The sequence below is a fragment of the Anser anser genome, assembly GCF_964211835.1.
Source record: "Anser anser genome assembly, chromosome: 17".
In the NCBI taxonomy this organism is placed as follows: Eukaryota; Metazoa; Chordata; class Aves; order Anseriformes; family Anatidae; genus Anser; species Anser anser.
In genome coordinates this window covers 8,562,006-8,582,310 of record NC_139738.1, presented here as the reverse complement: position 1 = coordinate 8,582,310, position 20,305 = coordinate 8,562,006, and the positions used below count along the sequence as shown (strand labels likewise).

At 51.9% G+C, this 20,305-nt stretch overlaps 2 protein-coding genes across 3 annotated transcripts; one reads left to right on the top strand and one right to left on the bottom strand.

Moving 5' to 3' along the window:
* Nucleotides 1–2,382: 2,382 nt before the first annotated feature.
* On the top strand, nt 2,383–9,056 carry LOC310882947 (claudin-16-like; the record flags this gene model as incomplete). Its single annotated transcript, XM_083802436.1, has 4 exons — nt 2,383–2,436; nt 2,718–2,820; nt 3,859–4,023; nt 4,144–9,056. Coding segments are annotated over 4 exons (693 nt in total), but the record flags the coding sequence as incomplete, so codon positions are not given.
* On the bottom strand, nt 8,676–18,682 carry YBX1 (Y-box binding protein 1). Of its 2 annotated transcripts, none has more exons than XM_083802885.1 (8): nt 18,273–18,682; nt 17,872–17,935; nt 14,221–14,254; nt 12,228–12,317; nt 11,705–12,007; nt 11,228–11,310; nt 10,856–11,121; nt 8,676–9,055 (listed from the first exon to the last, which is right to left on the bottom strand). In XM_083802885.1, the coding sequence occupies exons 1-7, from the start codon at nt 18,430–18,432 to the stop codon at nt 10,887–10,889; spliced, it is 969 nt and encodes a 322-aa protein (XP_083659011.1). In that variant the 5' UTR covers nt 18,433–18,682; the 3' UTR covers nt 8,676–9,055; nt 10,856–10,886. The 2 variants fall into 2 exon arrangements, with proteins under 2 accessions (XP_083659011.1, XP_083659010.1); XM_083802884.1 differs by having other exon boundaries at nt 10,856–11,133; nt 18,273–18,640.
* Between the last annotated feature and the right edge of the window lie 1,623 nt (nt 18,683–20,305).

Below are 20,305 nucleotides of genomic sequence, written 5' to 3'. Positions count from 1 at the left end.
TAGCAGACCCCTGCCCAACCCTCCCTCGCGTCCCCTCAAGAGACCCCCCGACCCTCAATTCCTTAATTCCCTTAGGAGACCCCTGCCCAAGCCTCGCCTGAGTCCCCTCAAGAGCCCCCCCGACCCTGAATTTATTAGTGCCCTTAGGAGACCCCTGCCCAATCCCCCTCTGGGTCCCCTCAAGAGCCCCCCCGGCCCTGAATTTATTAGTGCCCTTAGGAGGCCCCTGCCCAATCCCCCTCTGAGTCCCCTCAAGAGCCCCCCGCCTGCCCCTGCGCCCACCGGCACCAAGTGGGGGGCCAAGCGCCCCGCGCCCACCAGCACCCCCAGCACAGCGCAGAGCTCCCAGCACAGGAGGCCGGCGACGGAGAAAACCCCCGGCAAGGAGAAGACGACGCTGCTGGGCCAGGGTGGCCAAGGCCCCAAGACGCTGTGCCAGGGGAAGACGGGTGGCCACAGCGCGGTGGCTGGCAGCAGCGGCCAAGCGGGCGGCGGCAGGCAGCAGCCGGCGAGCGACAGCACCAGGGCGCCCAGCAAGAGGGCCCGAAGCCCGGGGGCTGCTGGGGGGCAAGGAGCAGCGGCACCGCCTCCCCGGAGAGCGCTGCTGCTGCTGGAGCCCCCCCCCATTAAGCCCCGTGCCCGTGCCCGTGCCGTGCGGGCCCAGGACAGGCTCCGTCCCCAAGCCATCGGGGACAAGACGCTGCAGCGCCAGCACCCGGGGACAAAGACCCCCAGCGAGACTTTGCAGCCGCTGGGGGCCAGGGCGAAGGCGCTGGGGCCAGTGCGCCAGCCGCCCTGTGTGCAGCCGCAGCCCACCTCCAGCGGCCCCAGCAGCATGCCCAGGGCCCCGCCGACGGTGCCAGGCTCCAGCGCTGTGCCCGCTGCCCCCCGGCCCCCAGCTGGAGACAAGGCCCAGGCGGTGCCGGCACCACCAGGCAGCACGGCGCGAGCGTGGAGAGCTCCCCTGCAGCAGGCGCCCAGAGCGCCGTGCCTGCCAGCCGCGGGGGGCCAAGCGCAGCGGGAGCCTCTGCCCACGCAGCCGCGCACGCTGCAGCGTCCGGCGCAGCCCCGCGTGGACTACGTGCCCTGCGTGGGGCCCTGGGCGGGCGGCGACGCGGCGCCCACGCCGCTGGAGGAGCAGGAGGCGTCGGTGCCCATCACGCCGCAGCAGCGTCCCGAGCGGGAGCGCCTGAAGAAGCTGGCCCAGGAGGAGCGGCAGCGGGCGGCCCACCAGATGAAGATCGGCCCCGTGCAATTCTTCGTGCAGCGGCAGAAGGACCACGCCATAGCCAAGTATTACGGCTACCCGTGACCCTGCGCTCCTCGACGGCCCCCGCAACACCCGGGCCCGCTCAGCATGCAGGCACAGAGACCTCTGCAGGCGCCTGCTCCAGCTTCAGCCACGCTCCTCAGCCCTTGCCCCTCTCGCTTGCCCTCTCCCTTCTCCAGTGCTGGAGCTAGGCAGTGTTTGCCACTGTCAGGGATGGGCAACTGGGGCAATGGGAAATGCGCGCGTCACGAATGAACGTTGCAATGGGAAGCTGTTGGGATGTTGGCAATAGCTGGGGTGGGAAAGGTTGGGCGTGGGAACTGCTTGTTGGGACACCAAATGGCTGAGATCCCAAACTTCTTTCTTCTTTCGGGTCATTTCTCTTATTTAGTGCCTTCCTTATTAAATTCCTCTAGTGTAGGTGTTCACTCAGCAAGGCCTCTGCCTGCAGCTGGTCTGGCACTGGGATGCCGAGGGGATTTCATGCAGCCCGCTCCCGCTGCCCATGCTCAGTCCGTGCATGGATGTGGGCATGGCCAGCACGGACGGGAGAAAATGGGTGGACGGCTGGGTGGATGGGAGGGTGATGGGAGTTGGGAATTCAGCCTTGGGATCAGACACGGGAGGTTGTTGGGATAGGAAATGACCAGTGGGATGGGAAGTCACGATGGGGATAGGAATTCATTAGAATAGGACAAATTGGTTTCATTTTTATTTATTATTTTATTAATTTTAATATTTATTTTATTTATTATATTTATTAATTTTATTTATTAAATTTACTTTATTGACTGTGTTGTACAGGATGGCATTTTTTTAGGTTCTCTTCCTTTTCTACCCTATTAAACTCTCTTTATCACAACGCACTGCTTTGTACTTCATTTTTCCTTCCGAGTCGTTCTGGATTCACTCAGGATGGGGGGGACATTAGTGAACGCCTGTGTGCTTCAGATCCAAGGTCACCTTTGCTCTCAACTCAAGATACATATTTGCATCTGTTGTCATGAAACAAAATTAACAAAAAATTAAAAAAAATTAACAACAACAAAATAAAAGTTAACTACTTCCGAGCACCAGCTGTACGTTTGCTGGGTCTGCTCATGCATTGACTGCTCCTGGCCACATGCACTGACTGCTGGATGGTGAATGCCGATGACAGCTTGGAGGTGAGTAGAGCAGCTGTGTTCATGGCTGAGAGCCAGGTAGGTGCCTTGATATCCGAGAGGTTGGATCAGGTCTCCACGGGCCTGGAGGAGGAACATGGTGGGATAAACCCACCACTTTCTGCGTGAGCTGGAGGACCAGGAAAATGCTAGAGCAGAAGGAAGGGAGAGACAAAGAACGGGATATGGTGGTGAGAGCCCGAAGATCTGCCTTGCTGGGTTGGGATATCCCTGAGGAGCAGGGGGGCTTTTGGGTGCTTTCTGCATCTTTCTCCTGCTTCCAGGTGAGCCACAAATGCCGGGGGCTTTGGAGAGAATGTGTCACCAACATGCAGGATGGGGTCAGGACCTGTGACCAATATGACTCCATTTTGGCAGACCATCCAGGTAAGTGAGCAGGGTCTGGAGGTGGAGGCATTACTATACAGCACTAACCCTTTTCTAGCATGAGGCAAATACTTTGCCTATTCCACCAAATCCCTTTAATCTCCCACGAACAGCCACAAAGGCACTTTTCAGTACACAGCCAAAAGTATTCTCTCTTTGAGAAGATGACCCTCACTGCGAAGAGCTGACCTTTGTGGTTGAGCATCGGAGGCCTCTTGCCCCACCAGCATGGCCAGGACAGTAGCCCAGGGACCTGCTGCATCTGCTGAGTGAGGGCACGAAGCTGTGCCGAGAGGCCAACACACCACAGAGGTGGTTCGGCCCAGCTCCATCCTGCTCCACCATTTCCTGATGGGATTTGCAACCCCCTCTCACCTCAGGAGAAGGAATTTCGTCAGGAAAGGGGAGCCTGACATGAGTCAAAGCAGTTGTACTGAGTGGATGCAGGTGTTCGAGGGAGTGTGGTGAGGGCCATGCCCACTGGCCAAGACCTTGTGTCCTCAGCTCATGGACAGACACAGCGTGGTAAGGCTTGCACGGGACACATCAGGCCCCGCACAGGAGAGCCCTTGTCCTGTAAAGGGTGATGGTGTGGGACAGCACAGATTTGGACAGAGGAGAAGGGAATGAGAAGTTAGCATAGACTACATGGGGATTTTGTGCTGCTCTGGGGAAAAAGCTTTGCAGGGAGAAGTCACATCACTCACACACAGTGATGTGAAGCTCTCAAGGAAACGACCACATCCCAGATGCTGACTGGTGTGCCTTAAGTTGTTTGGTTTCTTGAGCTGAGCTGATAACTGGCTGATTAAGTCCTGTTGCAGGGTTTCTGATGAGCACCCTGGCTATAGTACATGGTGAGCGGCACATAGGGCTGGGGGGATGTCCTAGTGTCAACATCTCCTACAGATATGCCCAGCAGCGAGCTGGGTGAGTCTAGCAGGGACACAAGCAGCAGTTGGGGAGGGGGGGAGGCAGATCCTCTGACCATTCCTCAGTCCCCTGTTTTTTTTTTGTTTTGTTTTGTTTTTTCCCCAGTGAAGATTGTGGTGACACGGACGCTGCTGATCACAGCAGACCTCCTGGTGGGCCTGGCCTTGGCAATTTCGCCCCTTGGGCTCAACTGCATCAAGTTCCTCAAGGAAGATCCTCGTGCAAAACTGAGGATGTGCTACGGGGCTGGTGTCATCCTTGGCATCGGGAGTGCGTGGCTGGGAGTGCTCGGGGGGCAGCTGGACCTCGTGGCCCATGGGGAGCTAAGGGCAACCTCAGAGGGGCCCTGGGGTTGTATGGCTCTCCCTTAACTGGCCCCATTCTTCATAGGCATCCTGGGCCTGGTGGGCTCTGTGTGGTATGCAGTGGATGTCTACGTGGAGAGGGCCATGCTGGTGTCACACAACATATTCCTGGGAGTCCACTATGACTTCGGGTGGTCTTGCTGGCTGGGGATGGCTGGCTCAACAGGCTGCTTCATGGCATTCATCCTGCTGACCTGCTGCCTCTCCGCTTGTTCAGGTCAGTCCACATTGCCCTGGGCTGCCCCATCCCACAGCAGGGGGCTTCTTGTCCTGCACAGCCCCTGTCACATCCCTGACTCTCTCCTGCAAGGCCCCAGCATCCATCAGCAGCCCCCGAGGCTCCCCCAGCGCCGAATTGTCACCAGCAAGATGTACACCATGGACTCCCGTGTGTAATGGGCAGCAGCACCTCCTGCACCCAGCCCATTGCATGATGCTCACCCCAAGTCTGACCCCATTAAAGCACCATCATCTACTCCAGGACATCTCTGCAACTGCTCTAGGACTCCAATTTCAGGGCTCCAGGCGGGGCCTGCACAAGCTATGGTATCAGCAGCTCCAAAAAGCGGGCATGCTGCAGAAGCAAGTCACGCACAGAGAGGCTTTATTGCCAATTCCAGCCAGGTTTATTCAAAAATAAAACCTAGAAAAGTGGTGGTTTATGAAAAGAGGCTCCTCATTGATGCCAGAAGAGGGAGAAGGAGGTCTCTGCAGGGGTGGGGGAAAGCTTAACACCACGCTTCCCAATTTAATTCCCTATTTCTCCATCATAACATCAGTGGAGCAGTTCAGGACCTTTCTAGATCGCACAGCTCAATTCAGTACCTCATATGACCCTGTATGAAACCTGGGGTCCTAAGCTCCTGCTTCCCCCTGCATGCAACAGCTCCCCAGCTGTACCATCCTAGGTTGCTCCTGCTGCCCCAAAGCCCCTTGGGGAGCTCTCGCTGCACTGAGGGTGACAGCAGCGAAGCAGCTCCTGGTCACTGCCCCACTACTGCTTTGGAGGAGGTGAGCAAAAAGCCTCGTCTGCATGGAGCAACACTGACCCCTCGTGGCTGCTGGCCCTGACGATGCAGCAGCCTGCTGGAAGCAGCCCCTGCAACTCAGAAATTTGGCAGCATACATGCCATTTAAAAACTGGGTAACGCTAGTAGCCTGGAGCATTCGATAATGTTCTCACGGGGTTATCATTAGAGTAACTCCGTAACCACATACAGAGGCAGTTTGAAAAACTAATGGAGGTGCTCTTCGTGCAGAGCTGGGTACTGAAGTCCATGCAAAAGGAATTCTGTTTTCCAAATGAATTATTACCCTTTTTGACTCACAAAACACTTTGAAAACAAGCCAGAACCCCCAAACCACCCTCTCCCCCATTGGCTGAGATTAAAATCTCCCGATTTCAAGCTCAGCTCCTGTGCTCAACGGCCAAAAGCGACGTGCAATCCAGGAAAAGCCTCACTTCCCGCCTGCATGACAGCACCACACCACCTGCTCCTTCCTCTCTGAGGATGCTGGGGCCCTCTGCCACGCTCCTTGGGGAAAGTTCATCTAACTGCAAAGGTGAGCCTGGAGAGAAAAGTCACTCCTCCCTGCTCTGCTCAGTCTTTGTCCTATCCCTTACTTCTTAGCCAAAGATTAGCAGACAGAAACCATGGCAGTGAAAGGAGGTTGGACCTGGTTTCCCCCAGGGCTCGGTACTGGGGCCGGCCCTCTTTAATATCTTTATTGATGATCTGGATGAGGGCGTCCAGTGCACCCTCAGTAAGTTTGCAGATGACACCAAGCTAAGTGCGTGTGTCGATCTGCTCGAGGGCAGGAAGGCTCTGCAGGAGGATCTGGATAGGCTGGAGCGATGGGCTGAGGTCAACTGTATGAAGTTCAACAAGGCCAAGTGCCGGGTCCTGCACCTGGGGCGCAACAACCCCAAGCAGAGCTACAGGCTGGGAGATGAGTGGCTGGAAAGCTGCCTGGCCGAGAAGGACCTGGGAGTATTGGTGGATAGTCGGCTGAATATGAGCCAGCAGTGTGCTCAGGTGGCCAAGAAGGCCAACAGCATCCTGGCTTGTGTAAGAAGCAGTGTGGCCAGCAGGGCTAGAGAAGTGATTGTGCCCCTGTACTCGGCTCTGGTGAGGCCGCACCTCGAGTACTGTGTTCAGTTTTGGGCCCCTCGCTACAGGAAGGACATGGACGTGCTCGAGCGAGTCCAGAGAAGGGCGACCAAGCTGGTGAGGGGTCTGGAGAACAAGTCTTACGAGGAGCGGCTGAGGGAGCTGGGGGGGTTCAGCCTGGAGAAGAGGAGGCTCAGGGGCGACCTTATCGCTCTCTACAGTTACCTTAAAGGAGTCTGTAAAGAGGTGGGGGTTGGTCTGTTCTCCTACGTGCCTGGTGACAGGACGAGGGGGAATGGGCTAAAGTTGCGCCAGGGGAGGTTTAGGTTGGATGTTAGGAAGTACTTCTTTACCAAAAGGGTTAAGCATTGGAACGGGCTGCCCAGGGAGGTGGTGGAGTCACCATCCCTGGAGGTCTTTAAAAGACGTTTAGATGTAGAGCTTAGCGATATGGTTTAGTGGAGTACTTAGTGTTAGGTCGGAGGTTGGACTCGATGATCTTGAGGTCTCTTCCAACCTAGAAATCTGTGATACTGTGATACCAGGTCTGTGGTCCGAACAACTGACAGCTTACAGGAGACACCTCCACTGCTCTAAGGCAGCCAGCAGCACGTTAAAAAGGCATTTAGAGATGCAGCATTGGGCTGTTAATGGTTGGCATTTGAGCACAGAGGAAAGCAATTAAAAAGAACAAGCATTTGCATGATAAAAGCAGAGAGCTCATTAGTGCATAGAAAGGAAAACGCTACAGTTCCCATTCAAAGCTGTCAGACTACTCCGACCTCACTGGGTGCTCCTCGCTAACAGCTTTGCATTCGTCACCAGTAAATTTATTACAAGCGCACAGCACGCTGCTCCGCGAGGCTGGGCAGGACCGAGTGAGCCACACCTGGGCTAAGAAACAGCTCTGGATTTCCAGCAGGCCCCGAGCAGCCCTGACACACACACACACACACACACCTGGCTCACTGCGAGGTTTAATCACAGAGGAGGCAGCTTCTCTGCAAAACACAGCTCGAGTTTCCATGCTCACTGAACCCCAGCATGAGAGCAGCTCAGTCACAGCAGAGAAGCATGTCACCACCTGAACCTGCCTGCGGGCAGCACAGCCTGGGAGCTCCGACATCTGCTTGCCAGGAGCCCACACCGAGCAGAGCACGAGTTAAACCAAGCCCATGCACATTTAAGATTGCTCTCCCTTTTTCGGAGCTCAGCTTCAAACCCAGCTGGAGACCTGTGTTTTCCCCTGGTTTGCCCTAGGATCCCTCCCCACGCAGCAGTTAAGGGGGCAGCAACTTTTGCAGTGACTCACCTGTGAAAACATCACATCCACATCCTAGTAAGTCAGGAGCAGCAGCGCTTTGCATCATCCCAGATGACGGGTGCCCCCCCTTCCCAAAAGGGCTCCCACATCACCTCTGTTTCTGCGGTGTTCATATTCCAGTGAGGACACAGCTGAGCTGCTCCAGCAAACAGCTTTTGGAAACACACTTGGATGACACCAAGCACCTCCCCTCATCATCCTCCGGCCTTTCCACCAAGTTGTATCAGGATTTAATTACACCATTTTCAGAAGTTTGTGACTGACCATCCTTACAAAACTGGCAAGTGTCCAATTCGAGACTACTTTCCTCAAGGAGATGACGACAAAACTTAATTCAGCAGGAGGAAAAAACCCCTCAGCCACCCACGGCCTTGGAGAGGTGGCAGCAAACGCCCCTGCTCAGAGAGGTCTCACTTAACATGAAGAACAGATTTCAGCCTCTGCATTTAACTCACCAGTTTGACAAACTGGAGTTTTTACAGAGAAACTCCCATCATATAACACCTGCCATTAAGGTATCAGCAACCCTCCAGTCATTACGCTGCAAGCCAGGGCACCAGCACTGACAACCCTCCACTTGCACAACACCCAGGGGGGTCCAGCACAAGCCGGGGCCCTTTCACCCACTGCAGCCTACAGGAAGGGTGTGAGGCAACAGCAGCCTCCCACTGAGCAGCCAGCCCTGCACCAAGAGCTGTCATCTCTCTGAGCCCTTGGCCCCAGGCTGTGACTTTCACAGAGCTGCTAAGCTCACGTGCAACAAGAGGCTCTGTAGACCTCTCAGTCTGTTTTACCGCAACAGCCTGAATGAGGAAGCATGTTACAAACCCAAACTCCCTTGCAGTAAGGCAAGGAACAGACAGGCAGCCAGAAGCAGGCTCCAGGAAGTCAAGCACAGGAAGCAAGTGCCTTAGGGTCATACAGATTTCCCTTAGGTTTCACTGAGCAGAGCTGAGGACACTTAAAATTGAAGAGTGTACGAGTTCAACATAGTTTTGATAGATATCTAAATATGCTAAAATGCTCAAAAAAATAAAGCAGTCTTTTTCAAAGCCTCTTACGAATGCTTAACTTACATGCTTTCCATACAAAAGTGGGTTTGAAACAACCAAGCACACACTGTAATTCTTTAAGACCTTTATTAACAGATGCTTGCAGTTTGACTTGAAAAAATCAGGTGTACATTTCATACAAATTAAAAATGAGGTTCTTAAAAATCTCAACTTGACCAGATATGAAACAATTTAAAAACCTTTAAAGGTGTATTGAGAAAAAACAGACTTTTAAAAAACGTGTTTATCGTTTCCAAAAGGAGACTTCTTTAGGTAAAAATAATAAAAACCCCATGCTGCATAGATAATGCAGATAGTTCTAGTAATCTGGTCAACAGCAAAAAGCAAGCACTTAAGGTCTTCAGTTCCAATTCTTTTGTTCATTTCTTATTGCTGGAATTTCATTTTCTTTTCTTCTTCATTTCTTAGGTCTTTTCTTTGATGACTAAACTGAAAGAAAAAAGGGACAGATATCATCAGATATAAATGTTTTGTCTACCAAGACTCACCTGCAATTTAAATTCACACTGAGCTTTCATACACACAGAAAAATCTTATTAGCTACAGCTCTTAAATTAGTCCAGCACATCAGCCCACTTTCCAGTGATCAAAACTGCCAGCTTCTATGCAAAATAAGTGCAAAGAATTCCAGGAGGAAAAAAAAAAAAAAGAGTTTTTAAACAGAACCTAATTCTATCTAAACCTCTCCCCTCACTGGCCTCCTGCTTCAGACTCTTTCATGACAGCCTCTTGGAGAAAGCTCCTCAGATCAGGCACCGCAGACACACACAACTTCACCATACGCTCATCTGGAAACAAAGCTGGTAAACTCCGAGGAAACTCCTGGGAAGGCAGGAGGACAGCTTACGATCTGCAAAAAATGGCTGAACAGCAAGTCTCTACCTGTGCCTAACAGAGGTAGAACAGCTTCACTATGCACCAGAAATCACAATTTATATTCCTCAATACTACCAAATAGATAGAAAAAGCAAAATAAAATGTTGTGTTATTTCTTTCTTTGAAGCCTGCTAGTTAAGGAGTTCATCCAGCTTGTCTCAACCATTAAGATTAACAGCAGAATAATACAAAGGTTCACATCAGGCACACTTATTGTTGTGCAAATAACTGACTTGATACCTCTTCAAGTCTTGCTGCACAACAAATTCAGCAGCATCCTAGCCCTTGAAGTAAGAGTCCCTAAGACCTCATAGTTGGAGAGGTCTGTAGCTACTAATGACACCAAACTACTGCTCCTGTCTAACTCCTGCATTCCCTATTCTTCCCATTAATGTAACCATTCATTAACATTCTCACCAGGATCTAAATAAGTCTGAATGCTGGCCTTCGAAGGCAGAAGAGCGATGAGTGAAACAACAGGAGTGGGATATGAACTCTGCTTAAGAGAGGAAATACAGAAGAGGAAGAACAGACAGGGAAGGTGCCAGAAACAAAGCAGAAGATAGAACAAGTAACAAACTGTTCTGGCAATGAAAATTCCCAAATTAGCAAGCGAATCTATCAGAAGACAGCACCAAGCTAGCATCAAATCACAACTCGCTTACTTTGCAATGAAGGCAACGTTTTTAATATTGACCTTAACAACAAGCCACACCAGTACTTCAGTCTAGGAAAGTGAGGCCTCCAGCTGAATGCAACGTCAACCACAGATGCAACAGAGCTGCTTAAGAACCACTGCTGCCAGCATTTTTGTTCAGATAAAAAGCCACTACCAAGTTATTCCTGCAAATTCTACATCAGCTTATTAGAAATGAATCCCTAGAGGTCTTAATGCCATTCAAATCCCCTTTGGGACACAGCAGCAAAAGCCAAACATGCTTACAGACTCAACTAAATCCTAGTATCTCTGCATACCTGTTTCTCCTAGCAGGATACTTTCAGCTCACTATACCAGCATCACTTGAACTACTACTTCTGGGTGAATGAAGACTGTCGTAAGCCTGAGTTACCGACTATAGCCAAGATTTTAAGATTAGCAGTACTCTAGGCAATGATTCCAGCAGTGAAAATTAGAGCCTGCTGAGTCCTCCCAATTAACCAGCATTTGGACAGGAAAATCTCACAGCTCAGTTCTGCAAAACTTGGTAAGTGCACTGCTAAGTGTGGCTAGCTCTCTTACAATACACATTAGCAAAAATAGTTCAAATCTCTTAAGGCAAAAATTAAGAGGAAAGTGTCCAAAGAAAAAGGTCAACCATCAGATCATATCCTCAAGAACATCCAGGCACGCACCCGGATGATGGTAGAGATGGTAAGCCGGTATTTACTCAGCCCCGCCCTGCTCGGCCTCGGGAGCGGACGTGTTCTCAGCTGGTGGTTCGGCTGTCTTCGTCTCTTTGCCATCTTGTGGTTTAGGGTTCTCTGGGCGTCTGCGTCTGTAGTTGAAGTTACGACGGTACCGACGTTGAGGTGGCTGCTGACTTTGGGTCTCATCCCCTTGGTTCTCTTTATCTTCCTCATTTCCATCCTCTCTAGGCTGTCTTTGACGAGGAGGACCCCTGAAAGTCAAGCTAGGCTTTAACAATGCAGCATCTGACCATCGCGATGTTCTGTCCGTGTTGCTAAAGCTCAAGGTAAAAGAAAAAGAGTTGATCTGCAGCATACCTGCGAAATCGTGGTCTGTAACCTCGATACATGTTCTGCCTGACTGGTCTGCCTTGTTCTCCTGCACCCTGGTTGTCAGCACCCTGGAAGACATTAGGCAACAAACCATCTTAGCCACATGCAAAAACATTACCACCACAACTAGACAAACCATGGAGAGCCTGCTGTAAGCCAGGCGGGCTGATGGCTGAAGTCTGAAGCATACAATAAGGTGGACAGTGGTCCTAGTACTATGTAGAATTTATTCTTTTTCCAGTTAATTATACAGAAAGTTAACACAAATATGAACACACTGCTTTTCAAGAGTATTGACTAAGACCTCCAGCATATTACTATCTGCTCAAGCATTTTATCTTACTGCTAAAGCCTTATGGAACAGATCTTGAGCATCCACAAACAATGGCAAAGAGCTGCACCCCATCGCCATGCTCCAAAGAAATCAAGTCAGCACAGCACCACGCTCTACGCAAACATTACCTCCACTATCTCTCCCTGCACGGGAGGGTTGGAATATTGTGGTCGACGCCCGTAGGGCCTACGCATGTAGTAAGGTGGGTACCGCCGCCTGCGGTAGGGGCGACGTTGTTGGGCTTGGCCTTCCGGGATGTTCTCTGCTCCTTCGTTCTTTTCCCCACTCTCACTGTTCTGGTAGTTTTGCTGGTAGTTGCGTGGAGGACCCCTGCGACGTGGATATCGTCTGTAATGGTTACGGTCTGCTGCGTATTTACTGCCTTGCACTGGAACTCCACCAGGGCCTGTAACATTAGCTGCCTCCGCACCCTACAGAGCAGGGAGAGCGTTAGGTAAGCAGTGAGCACCAGATCAGTTATAGCATAGTATAATGTAGTACTGAGCAACAATTTACATCCACATTTGTAAAGCAATGAAACCCCATTCATCTCCCTGGATGTCATCAGGCATCGACTCAAACCACAGACACCACACCAAAGCCTGCAGACCAAGTTTTCTGTGCATACTCTAACACCCGAGATGTGTTTACCTTTTCTCCTTCAACCACATCAAACTCCACGGTCTCTCCATCTCCTACGCTGCGGAGGTACTTCCTGGGGTTATTCTTCTTTATGGCAGTCTAACAACATAATATTGCAGAATTACATTTACAGGCACAGCATTAAAATACTACTTAGCATGTCTGAAGACTTGTATTTATTCCTTAAGATGACATCCTCCTGAACAAGGAATTAAACCACAGTGAAAACTCAAAGCCAAATTTATGTTTTACTACGATTTTGGCCTATCTGAAGCTCTACTATTGTCTAGAAATATCTGACAATATGCTGTCTGCTAGTTGAGAAGTTGAAAAAGCAGTTTGAAGAGATACACAGAAACCACAAAACCAATGCAAACTGAACCAGAATTTTATCACTAAGCACCCCATGGTGTCTGTACATTCCCATGAAATATGCACACCAATACAAAAAGCTTGCTTTGGGTTTTCCAATCATGTAATCAGGTTTCCATCCCTCTACTTCCCACAAGAATATGCAGCAGCCTACATTCAAATGAGGCTGTCCCAAACTACGTAAACACATCAATAACCAGAAATCAAGAGACTTCCTTCTCCGAGGCTTCCGATACTCTTACTTCGGCCACAGTGTTTTATTTACCAGTTAACTGCAAATCTACTCTAGCTGAATGTTATACACCAATCATTACACTTTCCACAGTGTCAATACTAGAAAACTTTTTGTCTAAGTGTCTGCATGTTAAATGACACTACTAGAAAATGCTGAGTTTTCTATGTTGTTCAGCAGTGGTTACGTTTTTTGACAGGTGACAGTGCTCTATGTGCACTATTCTCAGCCATATTCTACTTGACAATCCTTGAACTGAACAGTAAGACAAGTGAAACAACTTTACAAATAAATGCCAGCAATAGAATTCAGCTGGACTTGTTCCCTAAATGGAACAAAATCTACAGAAAAACGTGTCCAGAAGTTTCAGCATATAGTGATTTTAGGGAGAGATGAGAAACCTTACTACAACAGTAGCAGAGTGTAACACACCTTCATGAGAAACTAGCTTAGTGACGAGGATGGGAAGGAGCATACACAGCCTAGAACATGATCATTTATTTCAGATTAAGCCCCAAAACTGCTACATTAAAACAAGCCACTGCCAAACTGTGCTGTTAGAAACCGACAGTAGTTACATGACAAGCCCAGAAATCTGACAGTAAGTCAAGGTAATGAAGTCCAACCGCTTTGCTTTCCTTCAGGGTATATATTCCTGTCTCTGTCCACAGAAAACCAGTTGAGTCTCTCAGACTTTCTCCACTGCCCATTACAGAATAATGTTTTATTAATAAATGCCTCCACAGTTTTATTATGTTTAAAAACACTGAGCTGGTCACACTGACTTACAAGTCAGACACAACAGACTCAGTGAAGGCCTATCTGCTCTATGAAATAAACCACAGAGGCATCGCAGTCTCACTTTGTGCTACCCACAGATTATATTTAAATGGGTACGTCTGACTGAAAACGCATCTACTAAAATGTTTATAAACTTTCATTGAAAGCCTGGAGTAAAAAAAATCCATAGAAGTTTTGCCAGAAAAAAAAAAAACACCTTCACTGGTTCATTCCTCTAACAGCCCAATTCATTTTTTCTCCCTGCCGCACGTTTTTCTTTTAGCCTTATTTCTATATGCTGTAAACCCGCAAGACAACTTAAATGGACTTCAGATAGCTATTCCCAAGTTGGGGTACTATAGTTTCCATCGCTACATAGCATCAGCCTACTCCACCCTATGTATCTAAAGTCCTGATGATGGATGCATGTGGATATGCAAAATCTCCAGCCACGAGCGAGCTCTACTTGCATCCCATCCCTGAGAAACAGTCGCTTGTGTTCAAGTAACAGTTCTTGGAAACTTGAGGTGCTTTCACCCCCTCAGTTCCACTTAGGTAAGGTTGTGCAGAGCAAGTCTCAGACAGATAACATGTTTTTCAGTTTCCAGAAAATCTTACCTGATGGACAAACACATCTTCCTTGGTGTCATTCCTGTAAGACAACATGAAATTGAAATTCAGATGTGAAGTGCAGTGAGTTGGCCCAGTTTTAAAACGCAGTTGTTTAGGAGTGGGATCAAAACAGCAAACAGTCAAGACAAGTAGCTTCCAGCATCAGCACTACTCTTCAACCTGCTCGTAACTGTTCCCTTATTAGCTTACTGCTTAAAGGAAAGATTTTATCAGGTAGCCTATGCAAGGTTTAGAGTACGCACCGAAGTCCTGTAAGACTCTCATGAAAGCGTTTCTCCTCTCTCCATCCTTGCTCTCCCACCAGTAGAGAGGCTTGAAGAAGAAAAACACCTGACAGTGACCGGTCCATCATTTCTGGTAACACCGTGTGGGAGATGTGCCATCGCAGGCTATGAAAACCACCCGAGTCTTGCTTCACCAGTCACATTTCCTACAGGCTGCAACAGCGAGCTGCAGCGACCTTGTGAGGACAGCTGCTGACCAGGGCACAGGACACATTCCTGCTGCGAAGCAAGGCAAGCACCCTGTGCGCGCCCCATCACGCTGGCTTCCTGCTGACAACCACCTGCGACCACTTCAGTTACCTCCTCTCAGCCGTGCTGCTTCCTTCAGCTACGGAGCAACAGCATTAACTGATCAGCACTCCTCTGAAGAAAGGCAGTGGGGTTATTCAAGTCCCACTTGTGAACGCAGAGAGAGCCAGCCTTGGGCTTCTCTACTCACAAGAAACAGAAAACAGCACGAATCTGTACCTCTAACCTGAACAAGAATCCAAAAGCATCTTTCATGGTCCTCACGCCATAGCTTCCACAACTGCCATGCTGAGCAAGGCCGGGCAACCACAATCAGCACCAAGTGAAGTCAGGAAAGTTTCTGTTCTGCAATTAAGCGGCACAGCTGAAACGGCCTCCACAATGGTTTGAGAGCTCTACTCACCATTTCCACCACTCATAACAAGCTCAGAGCCCCACATTCAAGGTCACATCACACCAACCGAACCTCGCTGTGGTGTTAGTTTCAAGTCATTCCACAGACTCATGAATCAACAGCAAAGTGCCTTTTATTTCCTAGAATGACTGGTTAAAGACACAGCAAAGTAAGCTTGCGTTAAAGTGCGCTCATAACTGATTTTTATTTTTTTTTTAAATAAGATAAAGGCAGTTACTCCTCACCATTGGCTTTAAAACGTGATAATGACAACTGTGCCTTTTCCAAAACTCAATCCAAGCTTCGGCTATTCTGCCGGACAGCACCACTAAAAGTCACCCTGTTTCCTCACACAGCTGATACCTGAAAATACTACAGGCCTCCGAGTTTACTGTAGTAAAGACAACGGAAAGGACTACAGAAGAGCAAGCGTGATCATCAGGAGGCAGCTTATCTCCAGCCCCCGTGATGCAGCATCCAGAAGCCCTCGAAAGCCAGAGCCTAAACACTTGCTTGTTCACCATGCAAGATCTCTTAAGAGATGCACCAATAGCTGAAAACCTTCAGGAAAGCCAGTGACAGGTTTCAGTAAAGACGCTTGCTATCCTTCTGCACTCTCAGCTGAAATGCAGCGTCAAGAAGCGCTCACCACCTATGCTCTTCAAGTGTGGATGCTCTATACTCTTGCCCAACTTAGATTTTTGGCAGCCACATCAGATGTTTGTCACTAGGGTCCTTCCTTTTTCAATGGCTGTTTCATTTGAGAGTATATTGAAGTTTTAGATACATGAATGACTCAGGTACGCACAAGTAGTTCATGGTGTATACCTGATTAGTGAGAAAGTTTACTGCTTAATTTCAAAGCCCAGTGCATGATTCCCGTACTAAGATGGCATTTTCCAGCAACCACATCTAGAAGCAGTAAGCGTACTGCCACTCAGATGGCGCAGGAATAACAGCAGCTATCACATTCTCAACCAAAATACGAAATGGCACAGCAGACCCCCGTTCTGAAGCCCTAATGACCTGGTTAGCTCATCTTAGTACTAGATGATATTCCCATCAATATCTTTAACTGCATTAAAAGAACACTTAGACAAGCAGACCAACTCTGTATGAAAATGTAGCAAAGCTGTAAATACAAAGCCAGCCATCAACGTGCAGTTCCAATTAGTTAACAGGACCGAGTCGGTGGCCTGCATATTCATTTATTACTTTGACAACTGGGAGAAACCATTGACAGATAGAATTTAAACTACTATTTCAGGAAAGAAATGCACTTTAACATTAAAATAACACAGTAAATACTTGAAGCTCACATGCACCTAGAAAGCTGAATTTTAGTTGCAAAGCTGGTTTTAGCTGCAAGCATACCCGACCGAAGCAAAGACAAGCAAGAGCAGAAGCTCTCGCAATTTCCCTTGTAGCGGGAGATATTCCAGAGCTGTGGAAATGTCCTCCAGTTCAGTTCTCAGGCTGCAGCTCTAATCTCCTGATAACATGAGATCATGCTGGGTTTCTCATTAAAAATGGCAACCTCGGGGATTAAACAGCTGCCAAAACAATATGAGCGGGGAAGCCATTCAGATGTCTTAACTAGCTGCTGTTGCTTCCGTGCTTGACTCACATAACTAAGCGTTTCCACTACTGAGCGGAGCTGAGAAAAGCCTTCCCTAGAGGTAGAGTTTGTGGCCTGTAACTTTATAGGCACTTACAAGAAGAGCAAGAGACGCTGAAGCTAACAATGCAGACAGCTATTCAGCACCAAACGTTCAAACGCTACACGGGGAACTGGACAGGTTCAGCCAGCCAAACCTTTGAAGCCACACACAAAATCAGCTAAGGAGCTCAGCAGGTACCAGGCCAGAAGACAGGGCCAGAAGGTACCAGGTAGATAAAAAGGCAATCTTTAGAACAAACCTAAGTAACAACACCAGTATCTACACTTGCTTTCCTAGAGAAGGATTCCCAAGCCTTCTGTCAAATTCTGTTACAGTGGGTTTGAAGCCACCCAGCTGCAATACATCTTTCTTCAGCTTGTTTCAGACTTTAACACACTTGTTCAACTTACACTCAACACTTTCCTGATCCAAAAAGCCTTATGCTGCCGTAGAAGAGACAAAAATAACCTCCAGCAGGAAATACAATTATCCTATGTCTTTCCCCATTTCTGGTAGATGCATTCCTCCAGAGGTGCTTAAGGGGGGGAACAGCTCCTACAAATACAGCCTCTGCAAATAACCCACCCGATGGCACTCCACCACCGGCTGACAGGATTTCCATTTCTTTCCAGAAGGGCCTGGCAGAGCAATTCTAGAACTCCTGCGCCACTCAGCAGCTTCACTGCTACGCTAACCCGAAGTCTGCGCACAAACCCATAAGCGTTCAGGTTTGTTCTTTAAATCACCTACTGGCAGAAAGGGAACCTCCTGGGCGTTTCAGCACCTCCCGGGCCTTTCAGAACCTCCGGGCCATTTGTTTCTCGAGGCCTGTCCGTGCACTCAAGCCTCGCGATGGAGAGGCGGCCTGAACTTTGCACGTTTCCCCGTACGGTCGCAGCTCGCCGAGGACAGCACGCTTCCAGGCCCCTCCAGCTACCCGCCCCCCCCCCGGCTCCTGACGGCAGCCGGCCTCCCACCCCCTCCCACTCCCCCCCCGCCCCGAGGAGCCCGGGGAAGGCCCCGGGGAAGGCCCCGGGGCCGCGCTCACCTGTTGATGAAGCCGTAACCGTTCCGTACGTTGAACCATTTCACTGTTCCCAAAACCTTCGTTGCTGGAAAGGCAGCGACAAAAGAGAAAAGGGGGGTGGGGGGAGGTTGCGGGGCGTCAGGCGCGGCACGTGGCGGGGCGGCGCACACAAAGGCCCCGCGTGGCGGACATTTTGCGCCGCGCCGCCCCGCCCCCACCCGCCGACACGCGGGGCCCGGCGGCGCGCGCGCGCCCAACGGCCGCGAGGGGAGGGGGGGGGGGGGGCGGAGGGGAGGGGGGCGCGCGGCGCTCTGAGGAGACGCGCGCGCGGCCCCGCGGGGGGGGGGTGGGGGGCGCGCGCACCGCCGAGGCCCTCCCCTCCCGTTCCCCTCCCCGTCACCGCGGCCCCCTCCGTCCCTCACCGATGACCTTCTTGTCCCCGCCGGCGGGAGGCGCCGCCGAGGCCAGGCCGCTGCCCCCGTTCCCGGTGCCGCCGTTGGGCTTGGAGTCGGCGGGGGCGGCGGCAGGGGCCGCCGCGGGGACGGGGGCGGCGGGCGGCTGGGTCTCGGCCTCGCTGCTCATGGCGGCGGCTGTTCGGTGCGGGCGGTGGTGGTGACTGGCTGTTTGCGCCGCCTCCCGCGGTGTGATGGTGACTGAGGCCGGCCGTGGGGGGGCTGCTCCCTGCTCCGGGCTCGCTGAGCTCCGCTCTCCGCTCCCGATACCGATCGAACTGGCCACAATGGCGGCCCGCACCGGCTAGCCACCCCGCGCGCCCCGCCCGCGCGCCCCGCCATTGGCCGAGCGGGCTGCCCGTCAGGCGGCGCGCCGACCCCATTGGCCCTTCTCGTCCCGGCGGCAGCCCCCTCGCCGCACGCCCGTTAGCGGCAGCACCTGCCTTTCCTCAACGGCACGCGCGCCCATTGGCCGCTCAGGCGGCGGCGGCCGGGCTCCTCTGCCTTCCCCGCCCACCCGCAGGCTCCGCCCCCGCACCCTGATTGGCCCCCGCCCCTGCGGACCTGGCGGGGGTAGCGCGCGCGCGGCCACGCGGCCGGGAGCGCCCCGAGCACGCGCCCGCGGCCAGGGCCCGGCGGGGAACCGGGAACGGCCCCGGGAGGGGGGCGCGGGGAACGCCTGTGCCCGGGGCCCGGCCCGCAGCCAGCCCGGGGACGGTGAGCCCCGGGATGGCCTCGGGGCTGCCTCCGGGCCCTTTCCACGCCAGGCTTCCCCCGGGCTCACAGCTCCCGTTTGGGGAAAAAACCAGGGAAACGGGAGCAAGCTGCGGCTGTTAATGAGGAGGGGCCAATAGTGGCTCTGGAGCCGGTACGAAGCCCGCTCAGTGCGCGGCTACGCGCAGTTGAACCACGATAACCAACCTGAGAAACAGCCCGACGCAGCACCGCTCCGCGGCTGGCAGCCGAGGTGCCTCAGAGGGTCCTGAGCCCCGGTCCTGAGCCTGGGGCCAGGTGCTCGTTGGCCCCCACGCCCCGGTTTGGGGCCTGGCTGGCGGCTGCCCTCACCTCCGCGCTGCAGGCGGGCAGGGCGATGCCTCACGGGCTCCATCTGCTCGTGTTCGTGCGGCTCCCTGAGGAACTCCTCTGGTTACACCTCTCTGGGCAGTTAGTCAACATAAATGTCTCCTAATTGAGCTATTTAAGAGCCAGGCTGTAGCCCCGGGTCAGAGGTCTCTTAAAAGTCTTGCCTTTAATTAGCCTTCTCCTGAGCATCCCGTCCTTCCCTGCAGTGACACTTCCCTGCAGTGCCGGGGTGTGGAGGCGTGGGGCTGGCCCCAGGAATGCCTTCCCCTGAGCCCTTCTCCCCACCGGGGCAGCGGGGAAAGCATCCGTGCTGGGTTCCTTCTTGTGAGGGAGCCCTTTCTCCAGTGACCACCTTTCCTCCCCTCTTTGCCTCCATCTCCTACAGCTTCGCTTTACAGCGGCTCAGAGAAACCTCAGCTGGATTTTCTACAAGGTCCAAGGGAAACAAACGTTCTTGCGCACCACGTTGTTTTCCTCATGTACGCGAACTGTAGTTGTTGGCCGCAGACTGACAGCCCTGCCCTTGGCCACGTGATTCCTTCCACGTTAGAGGAGGGAAAGGTCACCAGCAACCACCGAGAACAGAGCCAAGGTCTCTGGGGGGCCCGTCGCTGCACCATCTTTGCCACCAGCATGCTAAGCGTCCCCTTGGGGCCGGCCCTTCAGCACCCTTACCAATTACCGCTGAGTCCCGACCGGATGAGGGCTCGAACGGGGCCCTGCCAAGGCAGCGCTTAGTCACAGGGTGGGAAGAGATGGTGCCTCGCTGCTCATCCTGGATGGAGAAGCTTCCAGGTGAGCTGTGTTGCCAAGCGGCAGGTACATCCCAGCTCAGCCCCGTGCCCCTCACCTCCCCAGGCTCTAGCAAAGAGCCTACGCGGTCCGAAACACATCTGCTTGGGGTCTGACAGACTGCTCGG

Coding starts and splice junctions, on each gene's coding strand:
- YBX1 (XM_083802884.1), bottom strand. CDS start 18,432: ATGAGCAGCGAGGCCGAGACCCAGCCGCCCGCCGCCCCCGTCCCCGCG. Junction 14,255..17,871: donor GGTTACGGCTTCATCAACAG/GTGAGCGCGGCC, acceptor GTTGTCTTACAG/GAATGACACCAAGGAAGATG. Junction 11,311..11,704: donor TGCAGGGAGAGATAGTGGAG/GTAATGTTTGCG, acceptor AATGTCTTCCAG/GGTGCTGACAACCAGGGTGC.